Source organism: Ixodes scapularis, unplaced genomic scaffold (assembly GCF_016920785.2).
Source record: "Ixodes scapularis isolate PalLabHiFi unplaced genomic scaffold, ASM1692078v2 PGA_scaffold9__187_contigs__length_104089568, whole genome shotgun sequence".
Classification (NCBI taxonomy): domain Eukaryota; kingdom Metazoa; phylum Arthropoda; class Arachnida; order Ixodida; family Ixodidae; genus Ixodes; species Ixodes scapularis.
In genome coordinates this window covers 29,850,152-29,867,843 of record NW_024609884.1, presented here as the reverse complement: position 1 = coordinate 29,867,843, position 17,692 = coordinate 29,850,152, and the positions used below count along the sequence as shown (strand labels likewise).

The 17,692-nt window shown below is 46.9% G+C and overlaps 1 protein-coding gene across 3 annotated transcripts; it reads left to right on the top strand.

Moving 5' to 3' along the window:
* Window positions 1-229: 229 nt before the first annotated feature.
* On the top strand, window positions 230-16,667 carry LOC8040037 (zinc finger protein 672). Of its 3 annotated transcripts, none has more exons than XM_040223405.3 (2): window positions 230-251; window positions 13,107-16,667. In XM_040223405.3, exon 2 carries the CDS (start codon window positions 13,149-13,151, stop codon window positions 14,124-14,126), a length of 978 nt encoding a protein of 325 aa, XP_040079339.1. In that variant the 5' UTR covers window positions 230-251; window positions 13,107-13,148; the 3' UTR covers window positions 14,127-16,667. The 3 variants fall into 3 exon arrangements, with proteins under 3 accessions (XP_040079339.1, XP_040354765.1, XP_029838736.2); XM_040498831.2 differs by lacking the exon at window positions 230-251 and adding an exon at window positions 640-893; XM_029982876.4 differs by lacking the exon at window positions 230-251 and adding an exon at window positions 12,432-12,582.
* Window positions 16,668-17,692: the final 1,025 nt, after the last annotated feature.

Sequence of the window (17,692 nt, the reverse complement as noted above, 5' to 3'; positions counted from 1 at the left end):
CGCGGTAAACGCGAAGAGTGTAAACTCTCAGCAATATAAACAGTGATAATTTGACGTTGTAAACTAAATTCTGAGCTGTTCTAACGCTTATAAAAAGCAATAAAGTCATTACGCTGCATTAACTTCCCTTCTGTCGAAATCTCGGAAATCTGGTGGTTACGCAGTTTCTATTCCTCAACCGCGCCCAGGCGCGCCCCACCGGCGCTATGCAAAAAGAAACCTTCGAAAGGAACGCGAATATCTTTCCACCGGTAAGTTCGTGGATTGTTGAAGTTCACGAAACTGCTCCGATGATGTAACCGTGTTTGGGACCCCGAGGGTCTGCCTGCATGATCCGCCGCTCCCGGCAGCTAGAATGTATGGGAAAATGGCGGACCTTTTCCTCTAGAGTTAGTATATGATCTCTATGGTAGTGTGGGATATCACCAAAATAACCTTTAAAAAATCGGGCAAAAAAAAAAAAAAAAAAAAAAAATCATCTTTTTTCCGTTTCTTCTTCACGGCGAGGAACCTTGGTATTGGTATTTATTCGCGCTCGTGAGCGCAGGCGTCACAGAAAGCCGTGTAGCCCACAGTGGTGTAGCCCGTACTGCCTGTGAGGCCCGTCTAGAGGGGGTGATTATGTTGGATTAATGAACAGTGCACTGTGAGGGATGGGGCAGGGTTATGCGTGTGATCGTAGGTGTGCTCCAGCCAACTCCAGCCTCGCGACAAAGTTCCAGTATTTCCGGTTTGTCACTCATGGGCATGCTAACAATTCTTGGTGGCAATGACAGCAATGAACGCCATAGTTGTACAGCGCGGACGAGGCATGAGCCCGCGTGGCGCTCAGTTCTTGCGAGCAGGGGCTCCAGATGACCGGTACGGTGGTTCCTGCGTGGGACTGTGATCAGGTAATCATCTTGGGGTATCCCTGGCCCAATGATGGTTGCTAAAAGTCTCAGGGTGGCCATGTCTCTCCTATCGCGTACCTATCGCGGTACCGCCGGTACCGCGATAGGTACGCCGGTACCGCGGTAAAGCAGCGGTAGGGCACGGCGAAGGGGCTGCGCCATGTTGGATTTTGAGCGGCTTCGTCTTCGCAAACGGCCAGGAAGCCGCTCAAGCTAGCTCGACGGCGTCAAAAGTAATTATTAAAACGTTAGCGCTTCATTTTATGAATATAATTCTCGCTGCTTATTTTAGTTTCGCAATCTATTAATAGAGCAATAAGGCTTCGATTCATTGCAGTAATGAGCGCCTCCGACCACGGAAGCGCTGCTGAGCGCCCAGTTTGTCCAGAAATCGACTCCATTGGGTCTATGGCAGTGACCGGGCACTGGCTTCGTCCTCGGATGGATGGATGGATGGATGAATGCGGCTGAGCCCTTTGGATCAGGCGGTAGCTTATGCCACCTAGCCATTTTGTTTTACCATTTAAAGGGGCGGTGCAACAATTTTCGGACTTCGGTCAAAGATTTCTGGAAGTTGCCCCCTGACACTTCTGAAGTAAAGAACAGAAAACCGATTTCGTCTGCGTGTCCTAGTTGTTGCGTAACAAAAAGATAAAGATTGGCATTTCGGGCACCCCTCAACTCACTCCCAGTCTTCAGGGTCACACCTGGTCGCACTCCCAGTGACGTCATTCGGAGTGCCGTGTAGCTTCCCGTGTGCTATCTCGGAGGACGCTTCCCCTCCCTCTCTCTGCGTACATTAGCGGGCGCTATGCTGCAGCTTAGAGCCGAGCGAGGTCACGTAATCTTTCCGCCGTAGTTCCTTCGGCTGCCACTTGGGGCTGCAGGTGGGAGGAAAAGCTCGACTTTTGCTTTGCGATTATGCAGCGGAATCGCGACATTTTTAATAAAGGAAGTGTTTTCTCTATCCTCTGGGATACGATAAACAACGTAAAAATGACGAGATGCAAATTGTTTTAATCATAAAATCGTTGCACCGCCCCTTTAAGCTTACAATATTTAAATGTGAAATCTATATTTACTTTGCACTCCAAAGAAAGTGGGGCTATAAAACCCCCTTGCCATCAGTTAATAAGGAAATACCTAGTTTTCCCTCGCTTTCTGCCGCCATTCACTTAATCTTTGCTTGGTAATCTCTAGTCTTGAAATCCACTCTCCCTTCACTGTCTCTAAAACCCAATGACTTTATTAAATCTATGTTGTCTTCGGTCGGCATAGGGTGAAGCCCTTTACAGTAGAGTATCAAGTGCTCAGCCGTCTCGTCCTCCTCTCCACAAGCAGTGCACACTGTATCCATTTCCTGGTACTTCGCTCTGTACGTTCTGGTTCGCAGAACACCCGTCCTCGCCTCAAACAACAATGAGCTTCCCCTAGAATTGTCATAAATGCTTTCTTTGGCAATAACTGTTTTGTTTAATCTATAGCTTTCCAGAGCCGTCTTTGTCTGCATTCCCTCTAGCCATCGATCTCTTTCTGTGGCCTTAACTTTCTTCTTAACTGAGGTTAAAAATTTTCCCCTTAATTTCCTAGTGCGCTGTCTCCACTTTGTGTCTATGCTCCTCATATATAAATAGCTGAAAACCTTTCGTGCCCATTGGTCCCCATCCATTTGCCTCCACCGATCCTCAAATTCTATCTTGCTCACCGCTTGCCCGCTCTCAAAAGACGCCCATCCTAGAGCACTATATAGCTCCTACGGAGCAGAGTAGCGCAATCCTTTGAACCCCGTGTTTTGCCGACAACATGGCCGACAGAGCGGCTCGGCGCGAGTCACGTGGTACTCAGGGTTCCAGAAGGCGGCCCGCCCTATGGGAGAATACATGGAGATCGACATAACACGGCTGATTAAAAAACTAACGGCGAGTTCACACTTTTCAAAACTAGTCTGTCGTGAAGTTAGTAAAGCGCTAAACACTTTATCAAAGTTTTAACAATATCGGATGCGTGTGCAAATTTTGAGAAGGCAATTTCCAAGGCAATGGCGTTTGAAGCAGACGATTTTTGCTCGCAGCGGAGATGGGCTTTTCGGGTTGGCCGGAGCGGGTCACGTGAATGGTGTGACGTCGCCGTGTCGTCTGCTGCATGATGCCGCTCAGGCAATTTTTTAAAAAAAGTCAGGTCCTTGCGGGGCACAAAACTCAGCGCAAATTATTCTAAAGTGTTCCATTATTATGTCAAAAATGATTGCGATTTCGTACATTCCCACAATACTGGAGAAACAACGATTTTCTCACGTTCTCCATGCATTTCTGACCGCAGTTGGAACCTCCGGGCGTTCGCCGCTAGTCGCCGAGAGGCGGCGTTCTAGATTGCGCTACTCTGCTCCGAAGGAGCTATATAGTGCTCTAGCCCATCCCTCGGTCCCCAGAGGGTCCCGGCTATACAGTTTGCCCCATAGAGTTATTATAATGTACGCTAGAGGTTCAACTGGCGCTAGTGTCTATGCGACTTCCGTGACGCAAATTGAAGCAGACAGCAACCAGTCTACTTTTCCAGTCTTCCCGTGTATTCCTATGGGAAAGCGCGCGTGCATTTTGTCTCTTCGCCGGAAAATAACACGGAACACTTTGGTTATTTGGGTCGTACCGAATAGTATGTACCTTGATTAACACTGTAAAAGTGTAATTCCTTTAGTTAGCGCATTTTTCTTCATCAGTGACCGATGTTTCACTTCGCTACATTTCAGTCCCAAACGTGTGTTCCGCAGCAGGTGTGTAAAAACAAGCGACGATTCGAAGCAAAATTACAATCGAAAGGAATGTAGAGTGTGTTCAAGGCTCGCCAGCAATCCGGTGACGCTTATATACTGATAATATGCCAGTCCTGTCACTATATAAAAATGACCCCGTCGTACATGAGCGGATAAAAACGTTCAAAACGTAAAGAATAAAGTCCGTGGACTATAAAAGTTGTCTCTTCGTATTGTTTTCTCTGCCGGGCAGCTTTTATCGGGCAATTGTTCTCCAAGATTTCGAGCGTGCGAGTGATATTTCGAACGTAGAACAAGCAGCTTCGCTCAGAGCAGAAAGAAGAAAACGGTACTTACTTATTTAAAATAGGAATAGATTACGTGGCCTTCAATTAATTTTGATCGTATATGCACGTGTAGTTACTGATCCGGTGTTACTGCGTAGTTCTTGCCGTCTTTCTTAATTTCCAGATGTTCTTCGTTCGTTTGGCACGTATATCCCCCACGCTGAAAAGCGCCGACGTCGTGTTCGCGCTAACAGTGTCCGACAGTGCACATAAATACACGTACGAAGCTGTTTTAGCACCATTTTTAATGCGATGAATTTGAAAGAAAAACACCGTAACTGACCAATTATTTCGTCGGCCTGACTGAGAAATGTTCCAAGCTACCTAGTACGTACGAATTATTCGGGATATTTGCTCTTATGATCGAGCGCAGAGAGAAAACCCACTCGCTTTTTCCCATAGAAATGCATTACCGGAAGTCAATTTTAGACTGGTTGCTGTCTGCTTCAATTTGCGTCAGCACACTAGCGCCACTTGAACCTCTAGCGTACATTATAATAACTCTATGGTTTGCCCACTGTAGAATAAGCCTGTGGTAATCGCAAACCACGTGATCGAGGGCCTTGTGTGAATAAAAGTACAATGTATAACTTAACTGATTACATATTATTCACACAATATAAATTATATTGACAACCAATTAATTGAAAAAGAGCGAAAGTCCCTTAAACAATTATTCAAACTCGTAAAAGCGCCCTCTCACCACGGATGGGGTAACTAACCACATTTTATGCTTCGTTTTTATTGTTTTGCTTTTCAAGATGGCGGCCCCCATGGCATTTTGTGTACCCGGTTCTCGCGTCCGCTTGCGTTGCGCTTTCGCTTTATTGTGACGTGCGCCCCACTGGACGACCATCACAGGTAATTTATTCACACAAGAGTTATTTCAAGCAGGCAAATGTTTATTTTCGCTCTACATAGTACAATTTATAAGAAAATGTTACAAACAGCACATGCAATGATGCGGTTGCTGACGGGTATTATCGAACATACACGGTAGTACAAACAGTTTGAATGTTAGCCTTCGAGCTATGTGCATAAACAATGATAAACCTAAGATCAACAAACATAGTCTAAACACGTAGAAGTAAAGTCGCGGTAAAGGTATTTCAAAAAAGCTATTCATAAACCATGCAAAAAAAAAAAAAAAAAAAAAAAAACTGCACAGACGCGACAGTTTTACATAACGAGTGCGATTACAAACCAGTTGCTTTAACAGTAACTACAGGCTAATGTGGTAAAGAATAAAGCTGTGCTTGAAGGTGCATTTGACCTGCCTGTCCTTTCCCCCCCCCCCCCCCCCCCCCCCCCCCCCCCCCCCCCCAAGATGAATGTTCAACACACCTGGGGGCTATGTTCGACGACAAATGTTTCGTTTCTCCTAAAAAGAAACGGAAGTGATGGAAGTGAAGATATTGCGTCTGATTGGTTTGGGGCTCAAATGATGAAAGTTCCCGCTTTCGTCATTTGAGCCCCTAACTAATCAGACGCGATATCGCCACTTCCATTACTTCCCTTTCTTCTTAGGAGAAACAAGACATTTGTCGAACATTGCCCCCCTGGTCAGTTTTCTATGAGATATGTTGGATCTAGCCAGTCAATTTTTTCAGCACAATGTTTAGCTGTTAGGTTCGATGACAGCGCGCTTTTACAACTCTCAGTCTCCTAATCTGCGTAACGGGGCTACTGGCCCTTCGACAAAAATATCACCTATCATCGACAAACCGTAAGAACTTAGAATGCCACTTTCTGACTGCAGCATCACCATTGCACAATGTCGTCCATGGAAGCAACCTCCTGGCTCAGCATTCTTCACTCATCGCCCTCGCCAACAACCTCACCTAATCTCGTTATTGCTGATCACTGGTGAAGCACACCCGCCAGCAATATAAAAGTGAACACCTTAGCTGGATTCTTGCCCGTTTTACGGCTCTCTAAAGCTATATTAACTCTCAACGTCTCAAATAGTATGTGGCTTGGGGTCTAAACTTTCCGTTTTAGCCCTCTTCTGGAACAGAGCTTGTTCCAAAACTTGCAGGAGCATCAAAAACAAGAAGAGGGCTGTTCACCTTCATATCGCTCACGGGTGTATCTTCAAACTCCGGCTCACGTCCCACCTGCCCCTGCTGTTTCCTGTCTGTCGACAATGTCGCCACTCTCCAATGCGACATTTATGATTTGTGGTTCCACCAGAAATGTGAAGATGTATCTTTCGCTTTGTATAGACGCCTCTCCTCATTATCAACCGAGTTGCTCTGTGCAGCTTGCCAGCTCCCACCCCTGGCCGATGACCTCTTTGCATCCCCTAAACAGCACGGTACCACTGTGTACACCACCATCATCGCCAACTCTACCAAGTAGTTCTCCGACCCGCCTCCGGCGAGCGACATCGGAAGCATTCACCATTCGCATGACAACTCCGCGTTTGGTATAGTTGTCGTGTGAAAAGTGCGCGATCGGAGTCTACAGACTCCAATCCCGTTTGGTTTTCCAACATTTGCTTCCTAAAAAACAACCTTCCTGACTTTAAAGCGCTGAAGTAATCTTTCCCGAATACAATATTCGCTGTGTGCGAGACATGGCTGGACGCCTGTCTTTGGTGGGCAATTAATCGGGAATTGATCAATCTCGCACAATTCTCTTTATTCCAGCAAAACTGTCCCTCCTTGGGGCGAAGGAGTCCGTCCTCGCCATGCCATAACACCTGCCCTGCCAACGTCTCGACCACCTCACCCCTTCGGGTCTAGAAGCCATCTTTGTCGAGGCATTTTGTAAACATGGAAAGCTTCTTCTGGTGTCTACCTACTGCCCACCCTCCCTCCGTGAACAATCGTACGCCCTCCTCCAAAAGAGCCTACAGCGCGTCGACCCCAGCAGGTTCTCTGCACTGTTCATCTGATCCACTTGATGACATGCTGTAAGACGTATTGGAAACTGCTGGCCTCACCCAACTTCATGACGCCTCATTCTACATTTCTCAAAACAGCAACGCTACATTCCTCGACCTCGTCTGCACCAATAATCCCACCTTATCCTACCGCTGCACAGTGAAATCCAGCCTACCAGGCAGTGATCGCAGTGCTCTCCTCACCAATATCCATTGCCCTAAGCGAGGTCATCAAGCCAAGAAGTTCCAGTAGTTCTAAAAAACCGATTTCCCTCATCTCAATCAGCTCATCCACCTCGCTCCCTGGTTCATCGTGTTTGATCACCCATCGGCTGACGAGGCCGACGACCTCTCACTCAACATATCAGCAATTCAGCACAAATGTGTTCACCCTATGGATCAATAGGAGGCACGGCAGCCTTCCATAGATGACAAAGGAGATTGCAGTCTTAATCAGACGTAAACACTGACTATTCAAAAAAGTGCCCCTAAATCCCACTCATCTTTACCGAGCCCACCAGGCACGTACCGAAGTCAAGCATCTCATTCATATCTCCCATAACGATTACCGACCAACTAAGAGCAAAAGCAACCTGCCAGCACAAACTCTTGGGCATGTTTTCACTATAAAAAAAAAAAAAGTTCCACGCGCCGGTCTTCACACATCACGGCAGGCCCTATTCTAATCTTGACGACATAGCACAGCTCTTCTCTTACCGCATTTCTCAAGCTGTAGCATTACTTGACCCTACCGCACCTAACCTTTTTCCCACCCAACCCACAACTCAGCCAATCAAAGCCACACCAGCAATCACACTCTCTTCCATAGTCATTCTTCAAAGTGAAACCTACGAAGCCCTCGCCTGTGACAACTCCTCTCAATGCCCTGGATCAGACAGCTTCCACCCTGCATTGCTTAAATCCTGTGCTGGCTGTATCTCCCCCGTCCTCACTCGCCTCTTCAACGATTTTCTCTCCCACAGCTCTGTTCCTAAATCCTGGAAAGTTGAGTCAGTAACGCCTCTCAAAAAGGGACACGGTGCTCCCTCAAGTCTAACATCCACTTGTGACGGAGTGTATTACCGACTCATTCGGTGCTGTGTGTGCGGGCACGTGTGTGTGTGTGTGTCCCACCGTGGCGTTCGCGCCAGATTACAAAGAATCCTCGCTTCGGGGCCAGGGGAAGAAAAGAGGACAAAGAAGAGGGACAGCAAAAAAAAGGCGGTTTAGCCATCGCAAGCCTTCGGACGGAGAACGTTGTAGCAGTTGTCTGTGTCGCGAACTAGCCGAGTTTAGGATAAAGTTATATGTGTGCCCGACGTTGGGTACGAGAGGCAGTACCCAGGACTAGTTCCGGCACATATAACTTTATCTAAACTCGGCTTGAGTTCGCGACACAGACAACTGCTACGACGTTCTCCGTCCGAAGGCTTGCGATGGCTAAACCAAACAATGGAGCCCCCGACAATATGGTTTCCGCCCGGCAGGAGCTGCGAATCGGCCCTTGCAGCTTTCACTTATGCACTCAGCACCAGCCTCGACAACCGAACTCCGTGTGAGATCGTCCAGTTAGACTTCAGAAAGGCTTTTAACAGTGCAGACCACAGCTTGTTTCTATCCAAACTCCAACAGATGGGAATCTCCAGCATGAGGAATTAAAAATTTACTTTTTTCACACTACCTTATTCTTCAAGGGCTCTTTTCGTGATTTAGCGCAAACTGGAAACACTACTAACAGGTAGGGTGTCCCACTGAGCTAGGTTATGTGTGCATTGTGTGTCAAAGGGGCTTTGAGAAAACTAATTGAAGAACACTTTGTCCAAGCTCAAGAGAAAAAATCTTGTTTCTTGACCACTGGCTAACACAACATGATGGCAGCAACCGGTTATTGTTGTTTTCTTCCGGTGACTTCAGAACGAGGTCTACTGGCACGACAACCAGCTGTGGTTGTCGTGCTGGTCCCTAAGACAGATTGTGATGAGGAAGAGCTAGAGATAAAATTTAAAAGCGCTAAGAAAGACGAGGACAAAAAAGAAGGCGAACAGGACGAGCGCTTACTCTCAACTGAACATTTAGCGCTTTTAAATTTTTATATCATGAACCAACTCGCCCGCTTCGCCACTTTAGTAAGAGCTAGAGCCCTCCCAGCCACTGTTTTTTCCCAGATATGCAGAACTACCTTTAGTGCACTTACCCAACCATTTACACAGTTTGTTATATGACGAGTCGCAGATTATTGTCAAGTGACCACTTGTGGCTGCGACATTCATAACTGCATAAGAGATCATAGAATAGATGCCCAGAACCCTCATGAGGAATGTTATGCCGCAATGTCAATTTCGGTGGCCCTATTACAGCTATAATCTGTTTCAGCCTAATTTTACAAAGAAAAGCACTGCCGCCCTTTGGAGCTAATCAGAGCAACGAAGCAAGTTTTGTGAGAGCTCTCCGTAGGAGGTGTATACTCCCACAATATGTTGTCCCGTCCCTCAGCCAAATGTTCCGGTTGTCTCGTTGGTGCCGTAGCTTTGGTAATGCCCTGTAAGCTGCAGAAGGATGAGTCAACCTAGTTCCAGTAACAGTTCACCTCACGTACGAATATGACCAGAAAATGCTCATGCCACCCAAGGATGAGGGTCGACAAATTTCCCAGCGTACGGTCTCCGATTTTCTTCTTGTGGCCCAGATGATGAGCTGCCTCTTCAGTTTCCTCACTTCATCCCCCAGGTTACTGATGGTCCTTGTCTCTGGTGTCCGGCCCTTGCAGCTTGCCTCCACATGTTTGTCGCCCTCGTGGTATTCTCTGTGATTCTCCGAGGAACCATTGTACTGGAACAAGAAAGTAACAGTATACAGTGAATGGACGAAGCGAGACACACCTTATACTCAGGGGCAGATCCAGAACTCCGTTTGGGGAGGAAGGGAGGGGGGGGGGGGGGGGGGGGGGCAGAAAGTTTGTAAGGATGCTATTCTCCCCTTCTTTCGTGTGCACCGGGGGGTCCAGCCATGTCAAATTGCCCTCCGAGATGGGGGGAGGGGGGGGGGGCCGCCCCCGTCGCCCCCCCTTGGATCTGTCCCTGCTTATACTTCTAAATTAGATAAGTAGCTGTGGGTCTTACTGCATGACATGCCAAGCGGAGATAAATAATGTCTGGAGCTTGACGGGGGGAGGAGGGGTCTTGACGCATGCTGAACGACAGGTGCCACACGCTGCCATACCCACTGGGTATCCTGACGAGAGAAAGAAGACAGGTGTGAATTCAGGAAATTGGCATGTTTGAGCAACACTTTTTTTGGAGGTGCCTTCCCGTTAATTCCCTTCAAGGGACATCCATCTGACTAGTTAATTCAGAATTATGTTCAATGTACCCAGTCAACTTGCTTAGCCAAATGCAAATATATAACAAGTGGTAAAATCACTTTTTATAATGTTGCGTGTTTTTTTGTTTTGTTTTTTATATCTTATGCTATGATGCCAACTTCTTTTTTATGATTTTACACATTAGCAAATCCAAGGTTCGGTCCTGATCCGCGTCATATGCCACAATATTTATATTTTTCCAGTAAAGTGGCGTGAAAGTTTCGATACGTGGAGGTTGCGCGTGAACAAGCAATTCATTACGTTCGACCGTTCTACAAGTCACGTCCGACGTACATACGATTAAGAAATTAATCGAGTCACATACACTGCGTTGGAGAAAAGACGATCGTGCCATGGCCTGACGCGAAGGACAGCACGAGCACTTTAAAATGTTTGCACTCACCAGCAACGAACTTGAAGCGGAATCCCGGAATCTACGGCGAAGTGAGTCCCCGGCTTTTTGGCTTCTTGCCTGAGCAGGCCCATTTAGAACACATTCATAGCGCGATTCGGTAACTCACGTGACATTAAAACGCCAAGCGAGGATCCAACCGAAAGGGAAATGTACTAGGAAAGAGAAATTCGCAGAACAGCAACACCGACAACGCGACCGGCGACATGGCTTCGGTTAGGGCAATGAACTTTTTGAAGCTAACGGTAACTGCTCGATTTTTTCTTTCCATATTGGTTTATCATTATCACCTAGCTTATTATGTTTTCTAAAAATATTAACATTAACGCACTCAATTTAGTCAATTGCGATTCTTTTTGACCCTGTTTTTTTGTTTGTTTTTGTTTGACAACTTCAGTTGTCGCCATCCGGCTTGAGGAGCGCTGTGTATGCGCGATTACCGGAAGTGGCCTTGAGTGGGACCACTGGTTATGATTCCACTGTAGAGAGCGCCTCCCCGCGGAGGCCGCGGAGAGACACCAGGGTTGCCAGGTTGGGCTATTAATAGCCAAATTGGGCTACTTTGTCATGCATTTGGCGTCGAAATTTGTCGGTTGGCTATATGGCTATTTTTTGGCTATTTCAAATGCTAACACGGCCCTTTTTTTTTTTTTTTTTTGCTTGGTTTAGAGTAGATGTACAAAAGACGTTTCCGCATGAACACAAAGCGACAGTCCACCCTTTCTGGATTCCCGCTTACAGGGATTTTCTGCCTGAAGATTCGTGGGCGTGATGTCAGAACCTATTAGCTCAAGTGAGCTACCGTGACCTAGATTCAGCTCCGACGACATCGCTTTTGCATTAATTGTCGCTTATTTTTTGCCTCCAAGTTCTTTGTGCTTCCTACTGGCGTCTCTTATTTTTTGCCTCCAAGTTCTTTGTGCTTCCTACTGGCGTCTCTTATTTCCTCGAGCTTCCAACCATCCCCCTACAGGACGCACCTCATCTGAGAAAAAATGATACTTAAGACAACTCAAGACATCCTGCAGTATTTTATGTCACCCGATAACGCTTGCTGTACCGGATTTAACAAAAGGAGGCTTTTCCACGAAACATGGAAGTTCCTTAAAGCAGAGTGAGCCACAACAAAAGACAACAGATTTGGGACAATGAATATTTCGACCAAAGCCAAGATCAATGGGCAGGAGCAGCCCTGTTTCCGTTGCTATCCGAGCTTGCCATCGCGCTCCCGACACTGCCCATGTCGAATGCCGCCGTGGAGAGAGTATTCAGCCACATCTCCCTCTCAAAATCAAGCCTAAGGAAGAACATGTCATTTCCAACTTTTCAAAACGTCCTTTATGTAAAGTTTGCTTTCCTGGGGAAGAACGAGTTCTGTAAGGGCATCAACCGCACTGAAGAAGTTTTTGCCCGTTTTAACACGAAAATCATGTATGAGGCCAGTAAGCTGGGCACGAGCGAGTGCTTCATAGCTATGTGACTGCAAAAACACGCGTGGAAAAGTTTTTGTACTTTTGTGTTTGAAATAAAATGTTCAATACATTTTAAGCTGTCGTAGATCTTGCAAGCTGCTCCTAAACCCTAGATATGCAGACGCAGTGTCTACGAATTGAGCTCGCACATTCGAGCGCACAATTTTTTGGGCTCTGCAGAATACATAGGCAGAATATGGCTACTTTTGGGCTACATAAATATCTTGCATTTGGCTACTTTTGGGCTACACCGTCTAGCTTTTGGCGGTTTGAGGTAGAAACTACCTGGCAACCCTGAGAGACACCGCCTCATAGAAAAGAAAACAACGATGCGCGGAGGTCAAATTTGAATCGGTGTTGCCGATGTCCGGTGTGGTGATAATTTTGAATTGAGACTCAAGAGGCCGGGAGTTTCGGCAGTTTGGGGGTGTCACCTGTTTCAACCAACTTCGAGTGAACTGGTGAGGCATTTTTCTCGCTGCAATCCTGACACTCCGCGTATCTCAAGAGATGGAAATTCGAGTGGTTCGATGGGGATATCGGCACACCGCAACTCGCTCCTGCCACCACAAGGGGAAGTTTTTGAGCGCAGTGTATTTTGCGGCGTGCTCGAGGTCCGAACCATGCCGAATGCGTTATGTAGTTCATCGGAGCAAGGCGGCAGGGCGTGTACTTTCGTGTGAAAAGCTACTGTCTCTGGATGGTGTCCACAGGACAATTCTGGGGAAAATGTTCTCACTTTTACTTACAGCCTGTGCTGTTTCAGCAAAAAGCGATATAAAAGTAATTCGACAGACCAAATACGTTTTATTTTTATTTTTGTGCCACGTTCCGGTACAGCTAGCTCTGAACCAGACACACGTAAGCAGAGAATGCTTCTTTTGCTCGCACATATTTGAAAGCGGGGTCGACTCCGGTTTCAAATACTTAGCCCTGCTTGCTTACTTTGCCTTCAGTCTTGTTTTGCTCATTTTCTTATGCTCAGGCCCCACGGAGACAAAAGAGGCGACACTCTAAAAGGTCGGCCATGTCTGCTTCCAAAATGGTTCGTTTCCTGCTCCCTGCCAAAGTCTGCGGGGGCTCGACACCTGGGCACAAGGTGCCTCCCGTAGGACAAGCAAGGCGGTGCCAGTTCCGGTGCCCGACCTGCGAAGCTATCTTCAGCCACTACATCCTTCTGTGCATTCACACGTGGAGCCATGCACCGGAGGACATGTGCATCCCGAGCCCTGCTCTCAAACCATGCAGCATCCTGCAGAGCACAGAAAACTTCGGCCTCCAGTGCTTCCTCTGCCCGCTGCGTTTTGGCAGTCACGCGGGGCTTCGTCAGCACCTCGACAACAACCACACGGAGGCGGACGACATTAGCCGTCTTCGGTTTGCGTGCGCTTTTTGCGCCATGCGCTACGCGTCAGCAGACCTGCTCATTGCTCATATCCAGCAGCATGCTATATGGGAGGACGGAGATTTCTATCCTATCTTCATGGGCATTGTCGGCAACCCAAAGCCCCGCACAAAGAGGTCTCCCTATGCCAATCTGCAAAAAGATGGAGTGGCATCTTCATCCTTGGCACTTGACAGCAAGTCAGAGTCCTACTGCGGCCCGGGGCCACGACTGCCCTACAACAAGCTGCGGTTTAACGAAACAATCCCACGATCGTTTGAGTTTGACGAGTTGATCAGGGAGTTGCAGAAGATAGCGGGAGAGAGTCCGACAGGGGACATGGTGGCGAGGAAGTCGGCGCTGTCGGACAGATGTCGCGCCAAAGGCAGCCACAGTGTCCTGCGCTACTTATGTGCCCTTTGTGGGATGAAGTTCCAGCATGGATATCAGATAGACGAGCATGTCCGACTGAGGCACCAAGGCTTCCTGAAGCTCATGAAGGCACGACACGCCTGCGTCTACTGTGGGACCAAGTTCTTCAAACTTTCCGTTCTAAGGGAACACCTGCTCAAGCATCATGCAGTGGCAGTGACACCACAGAAAGCTGTCATGAGGTTTTAATTGGCAAGTATCGCATACACAACAAAGGTCACAAAGTGGCGGCTCCTGTGCAGTGAATTGCAGATCCTACAAAGATGAAATAGAGCAGGCAGCATGGTTGACTCAGTCAGTCACCAAGAGTCCACGATAGCTCTAGAGCACGATGCTACCAACCAGAGTGATATTGTGTTTGTACACAGGTTGACCACTTGCAGGAAAAATTGCTACTTGCAACAGTAAAATGAACATGAAAGAAAACAAGTACTATAATAGTACTATATACCGTAGAATGACGCGCATCCACCCATTCCACATTAAATGCTCATTTCCAAATGTCTAAGATGAGAAACTGCACAGGTGATTAAAGGAGCCATGAAACGCTTTTTCAACTTTTTTCTGTTTAGCTTTTCTCCTCAACTCATAAATCGCGCATTGTACCAAACAGTTCAAGAAGTCGGAAAGGGGGGAGTCCCCTCTTGCTCGGAATCTCGCTTGTGTAGCCGGACACAGCCATTGTCCCCCTAGAAGATTAGCCCGTCGCTCAAAATTCCGACTAGTTGCTTTCCCCACCCCGTTCACCCCGAAGCTGACAGTGCTGTGGAAGCTACGTGCTTGTTGGGCCAGCCACACATTTTCCACGTGATCACGCTCTCTCGCGCATACCGACCCGCAGAGAATGAGGTCAGGTGATGAAAGGGAGGCGGCTGATTGGTCCGGTAAGCGCGTAGCTTCCACCGCAATGTCAGCTTAGGGGTAAAGGGATTAAGTGAGGTCCGGTGTCGTGTGACGTGCGCTTGGGTCCCGGTGACGCGCTGCGGGGGCCCGGTTATGGTGGCTAGTAGCCCGGTGACGCGCTGCGGGGTCCGCGGATGTATCACAGTGAAAAGGCGGAGAGTTTACGAAGGGAAGGAGGTACGAAATAGTCCGCTATGTCTTGCAAATTTTCGTAGCGAAAGTCAGGCTTCTGACTTTCTACCTTTGTTCTTTTGGCCCACTGAACGATGTGCTATTAGTAAAATCCCAATATAAATTGATTTACTCCATCCCAAAATTCGTTTCATGGGTCCTTTAATATGTAAAATTGATGAACAGACAAGCGCCCATCCCCCATTTTTTCACGATTATCTCGAAATTTTGAATGGGCGCTTGTCCGGTATTTTATGGTATACAGTTGTGCAGTGCATTTGTGCAGTGCATTCAATCATGCTGGTGGTTATCTGCCAAGGATTACTAGTGTTTTGTAACATAAAAGCAATATTATGTGAAAACACTTTCTGCAGCAAGTGTCATGAGCACGTAATTTCTGGAGAGTTCCATGTTTTCCATCTTGGTTCAATATACAACTAAAAGCTGATAAAATTTATTGCCGTTTCTCTAAGTGCAAAGAGGGAAAAAATGTAGCAGGCATATTGATAGAAGGCATATACGACCCTTGTACCCACTTGTGCTATGGGTACAAGGCACTGTGGTAAAGGGAAGCTGAAGTGGTTCTTGAAACATTGGGGTTTAGGGTGAATGGCAACATATTTTTGACTGGTCAGTCCATATAGGACAACTGCTAGTACTAAAAATACTGCTAACCTGAAGAAAGAAAGAGAGGACAGCCAGCCGTGATGTCTCCAGCTCACTGGCTTTTGTGCGGGTTTAACTGGCTGGTGTCATGTCATCTCCATTGAAAAAGTTGCATCGAAATCTACCTCAGGCATGGTTAGTTACCTCTATTAAAATAGTTACCGTATTCTCCGGACCATGGTGTGCACCCTGTGTATAGTCCACAGGGGCAAATTAGGGGTCAGAAAAGTTTTTGCTTAGATAGTCCCGGTGCACAGTCCACACTTAGTGCCTAGTCCGAACATAAAAATTATCATACACAGCACCTTGACAAATGCCTGCTGTATTAACTCACAAAGAAGCTTGTATCATACATAAATCAACATTAATATACTTCGTTATTCATAGAATCCAGCATGTCTTATTAAAGTGAATAATCTAGAAAACAATAAATCCTCTTACAGTCCTCACTTGTAGATAATCCGCATAGGGTAAAATTTCAACTTTTACACATGTAAAGTCCGCAGACTATATTCCGGAAATTATGGTACTTCAAAAGTACTTTGTTCATTCAAGATGTATTTTTTTTTTTTTATAAGGTAGTTCTGTCAACATTCATCAACGTGTGTAAGTGCCCACAAATAAAAACCAACTTCGTAAGAATTATTGTGCAGCTTATTTGCGAGCGCGGCATTTTAGCAGTTAAAAATTGGAGAGGACACAAAACACGCGGCAAAAGCGTGCAATGGGATGCTACAAACACCCAAAACAGCACTCGTATAGCGATATCTCAAACGGATGGCCGTACGTTTCAAAAAAGGAGGCGCATCCGACTGATATGTTTACGTCTTGTTTCTCCGAGAAGGAGAGGGAATGGCCTCGCGCCTTCTCCACCTCGCTGCCTTGAGAGGGCGAAGCGAAGAGAGGGGGAAACAAGATATCTTCACGTCACGCGCCTCGTCGGCCTGGTTCAATCTCAACCTCTTTTTCCAAACAATACGGCCGTTCATTCGAGCTATCGCGTTACGAGTAGTGTTGTAGGGATTGTAGCGTCCCACCTACATCTCCTGCATTGTTATTTCGAAATCCAAATTTCGGTTCACCATCCCTTTAAAGGGGCTGTGCAACAATATTGGGCAGGAACGTTTTTCACTTTACAGCGTCTTACTAGCACTAGTGGGACCCAAGAATACTCAAACGCAACGCCACTGACCAAGAAGCGTCTTTGTCGCGGTGGAATTTCAAGGATAGAAGCGGACCTTTTCTTGCAGTCTTGCATGCAGAAAACTTGATGACGGAGCTGTGGGGACAATGCCAAAAATGCGATCCCCTGGCATGCGTCATCAAGTTATGCGATCGCCACTGTGACAATATTTAAATGCTGCTGATACAGTGGACACAAAGGCTGCATAGGCATTCGATTTTGGCTCGTGACAATCAATGTCTCGACATGTATTCAGGTGGTGGCTCGTGCCCAATCGCTGGGAGGACGGAAATAGCCGAACCTCAACAATGCTTGAAACTCAGCGTGCGCCCTGTGCTCTGCCAACCCTAGCGCGTGGCTATGTTAAAAATAATGGCGGCATATAATCCGCTCCGGTTCACGTGGCTGCCTTCTCTGACTGCGAGTTGAGGGGTAAACGGTGTTCGTTTTTCTCGAATTTTTTCTGCAGCTGTCACTGCGTAGAGATAAAAAGCAGCCTATGTTTCTTCGGTAATAAATATCTGGGAATAATCCTAAGCTGTACTTATTTAAAGTAGAAAATTTGTTGCATCGCCCCTTTAAAAAATAAAATAATGAATCTACAGTACACTAAAGTCGCACTTCCATCCCAGAACCTTTGGAAACGGTGTACATCAGATCTACAGATGGCGCCGAATAAAGCAATCGGAGAGATAATTGTTGTAAATCGTCTCCTTAGATGGTGGTACTTAGCCTTAGATGGAGGTGCCTAGCCCTTCTGCCAGAGTCACTCTCCTTATCTCAAGGTGCCTTGTACAAAGACCCATTGTCCCAGATATATCATACAGACACC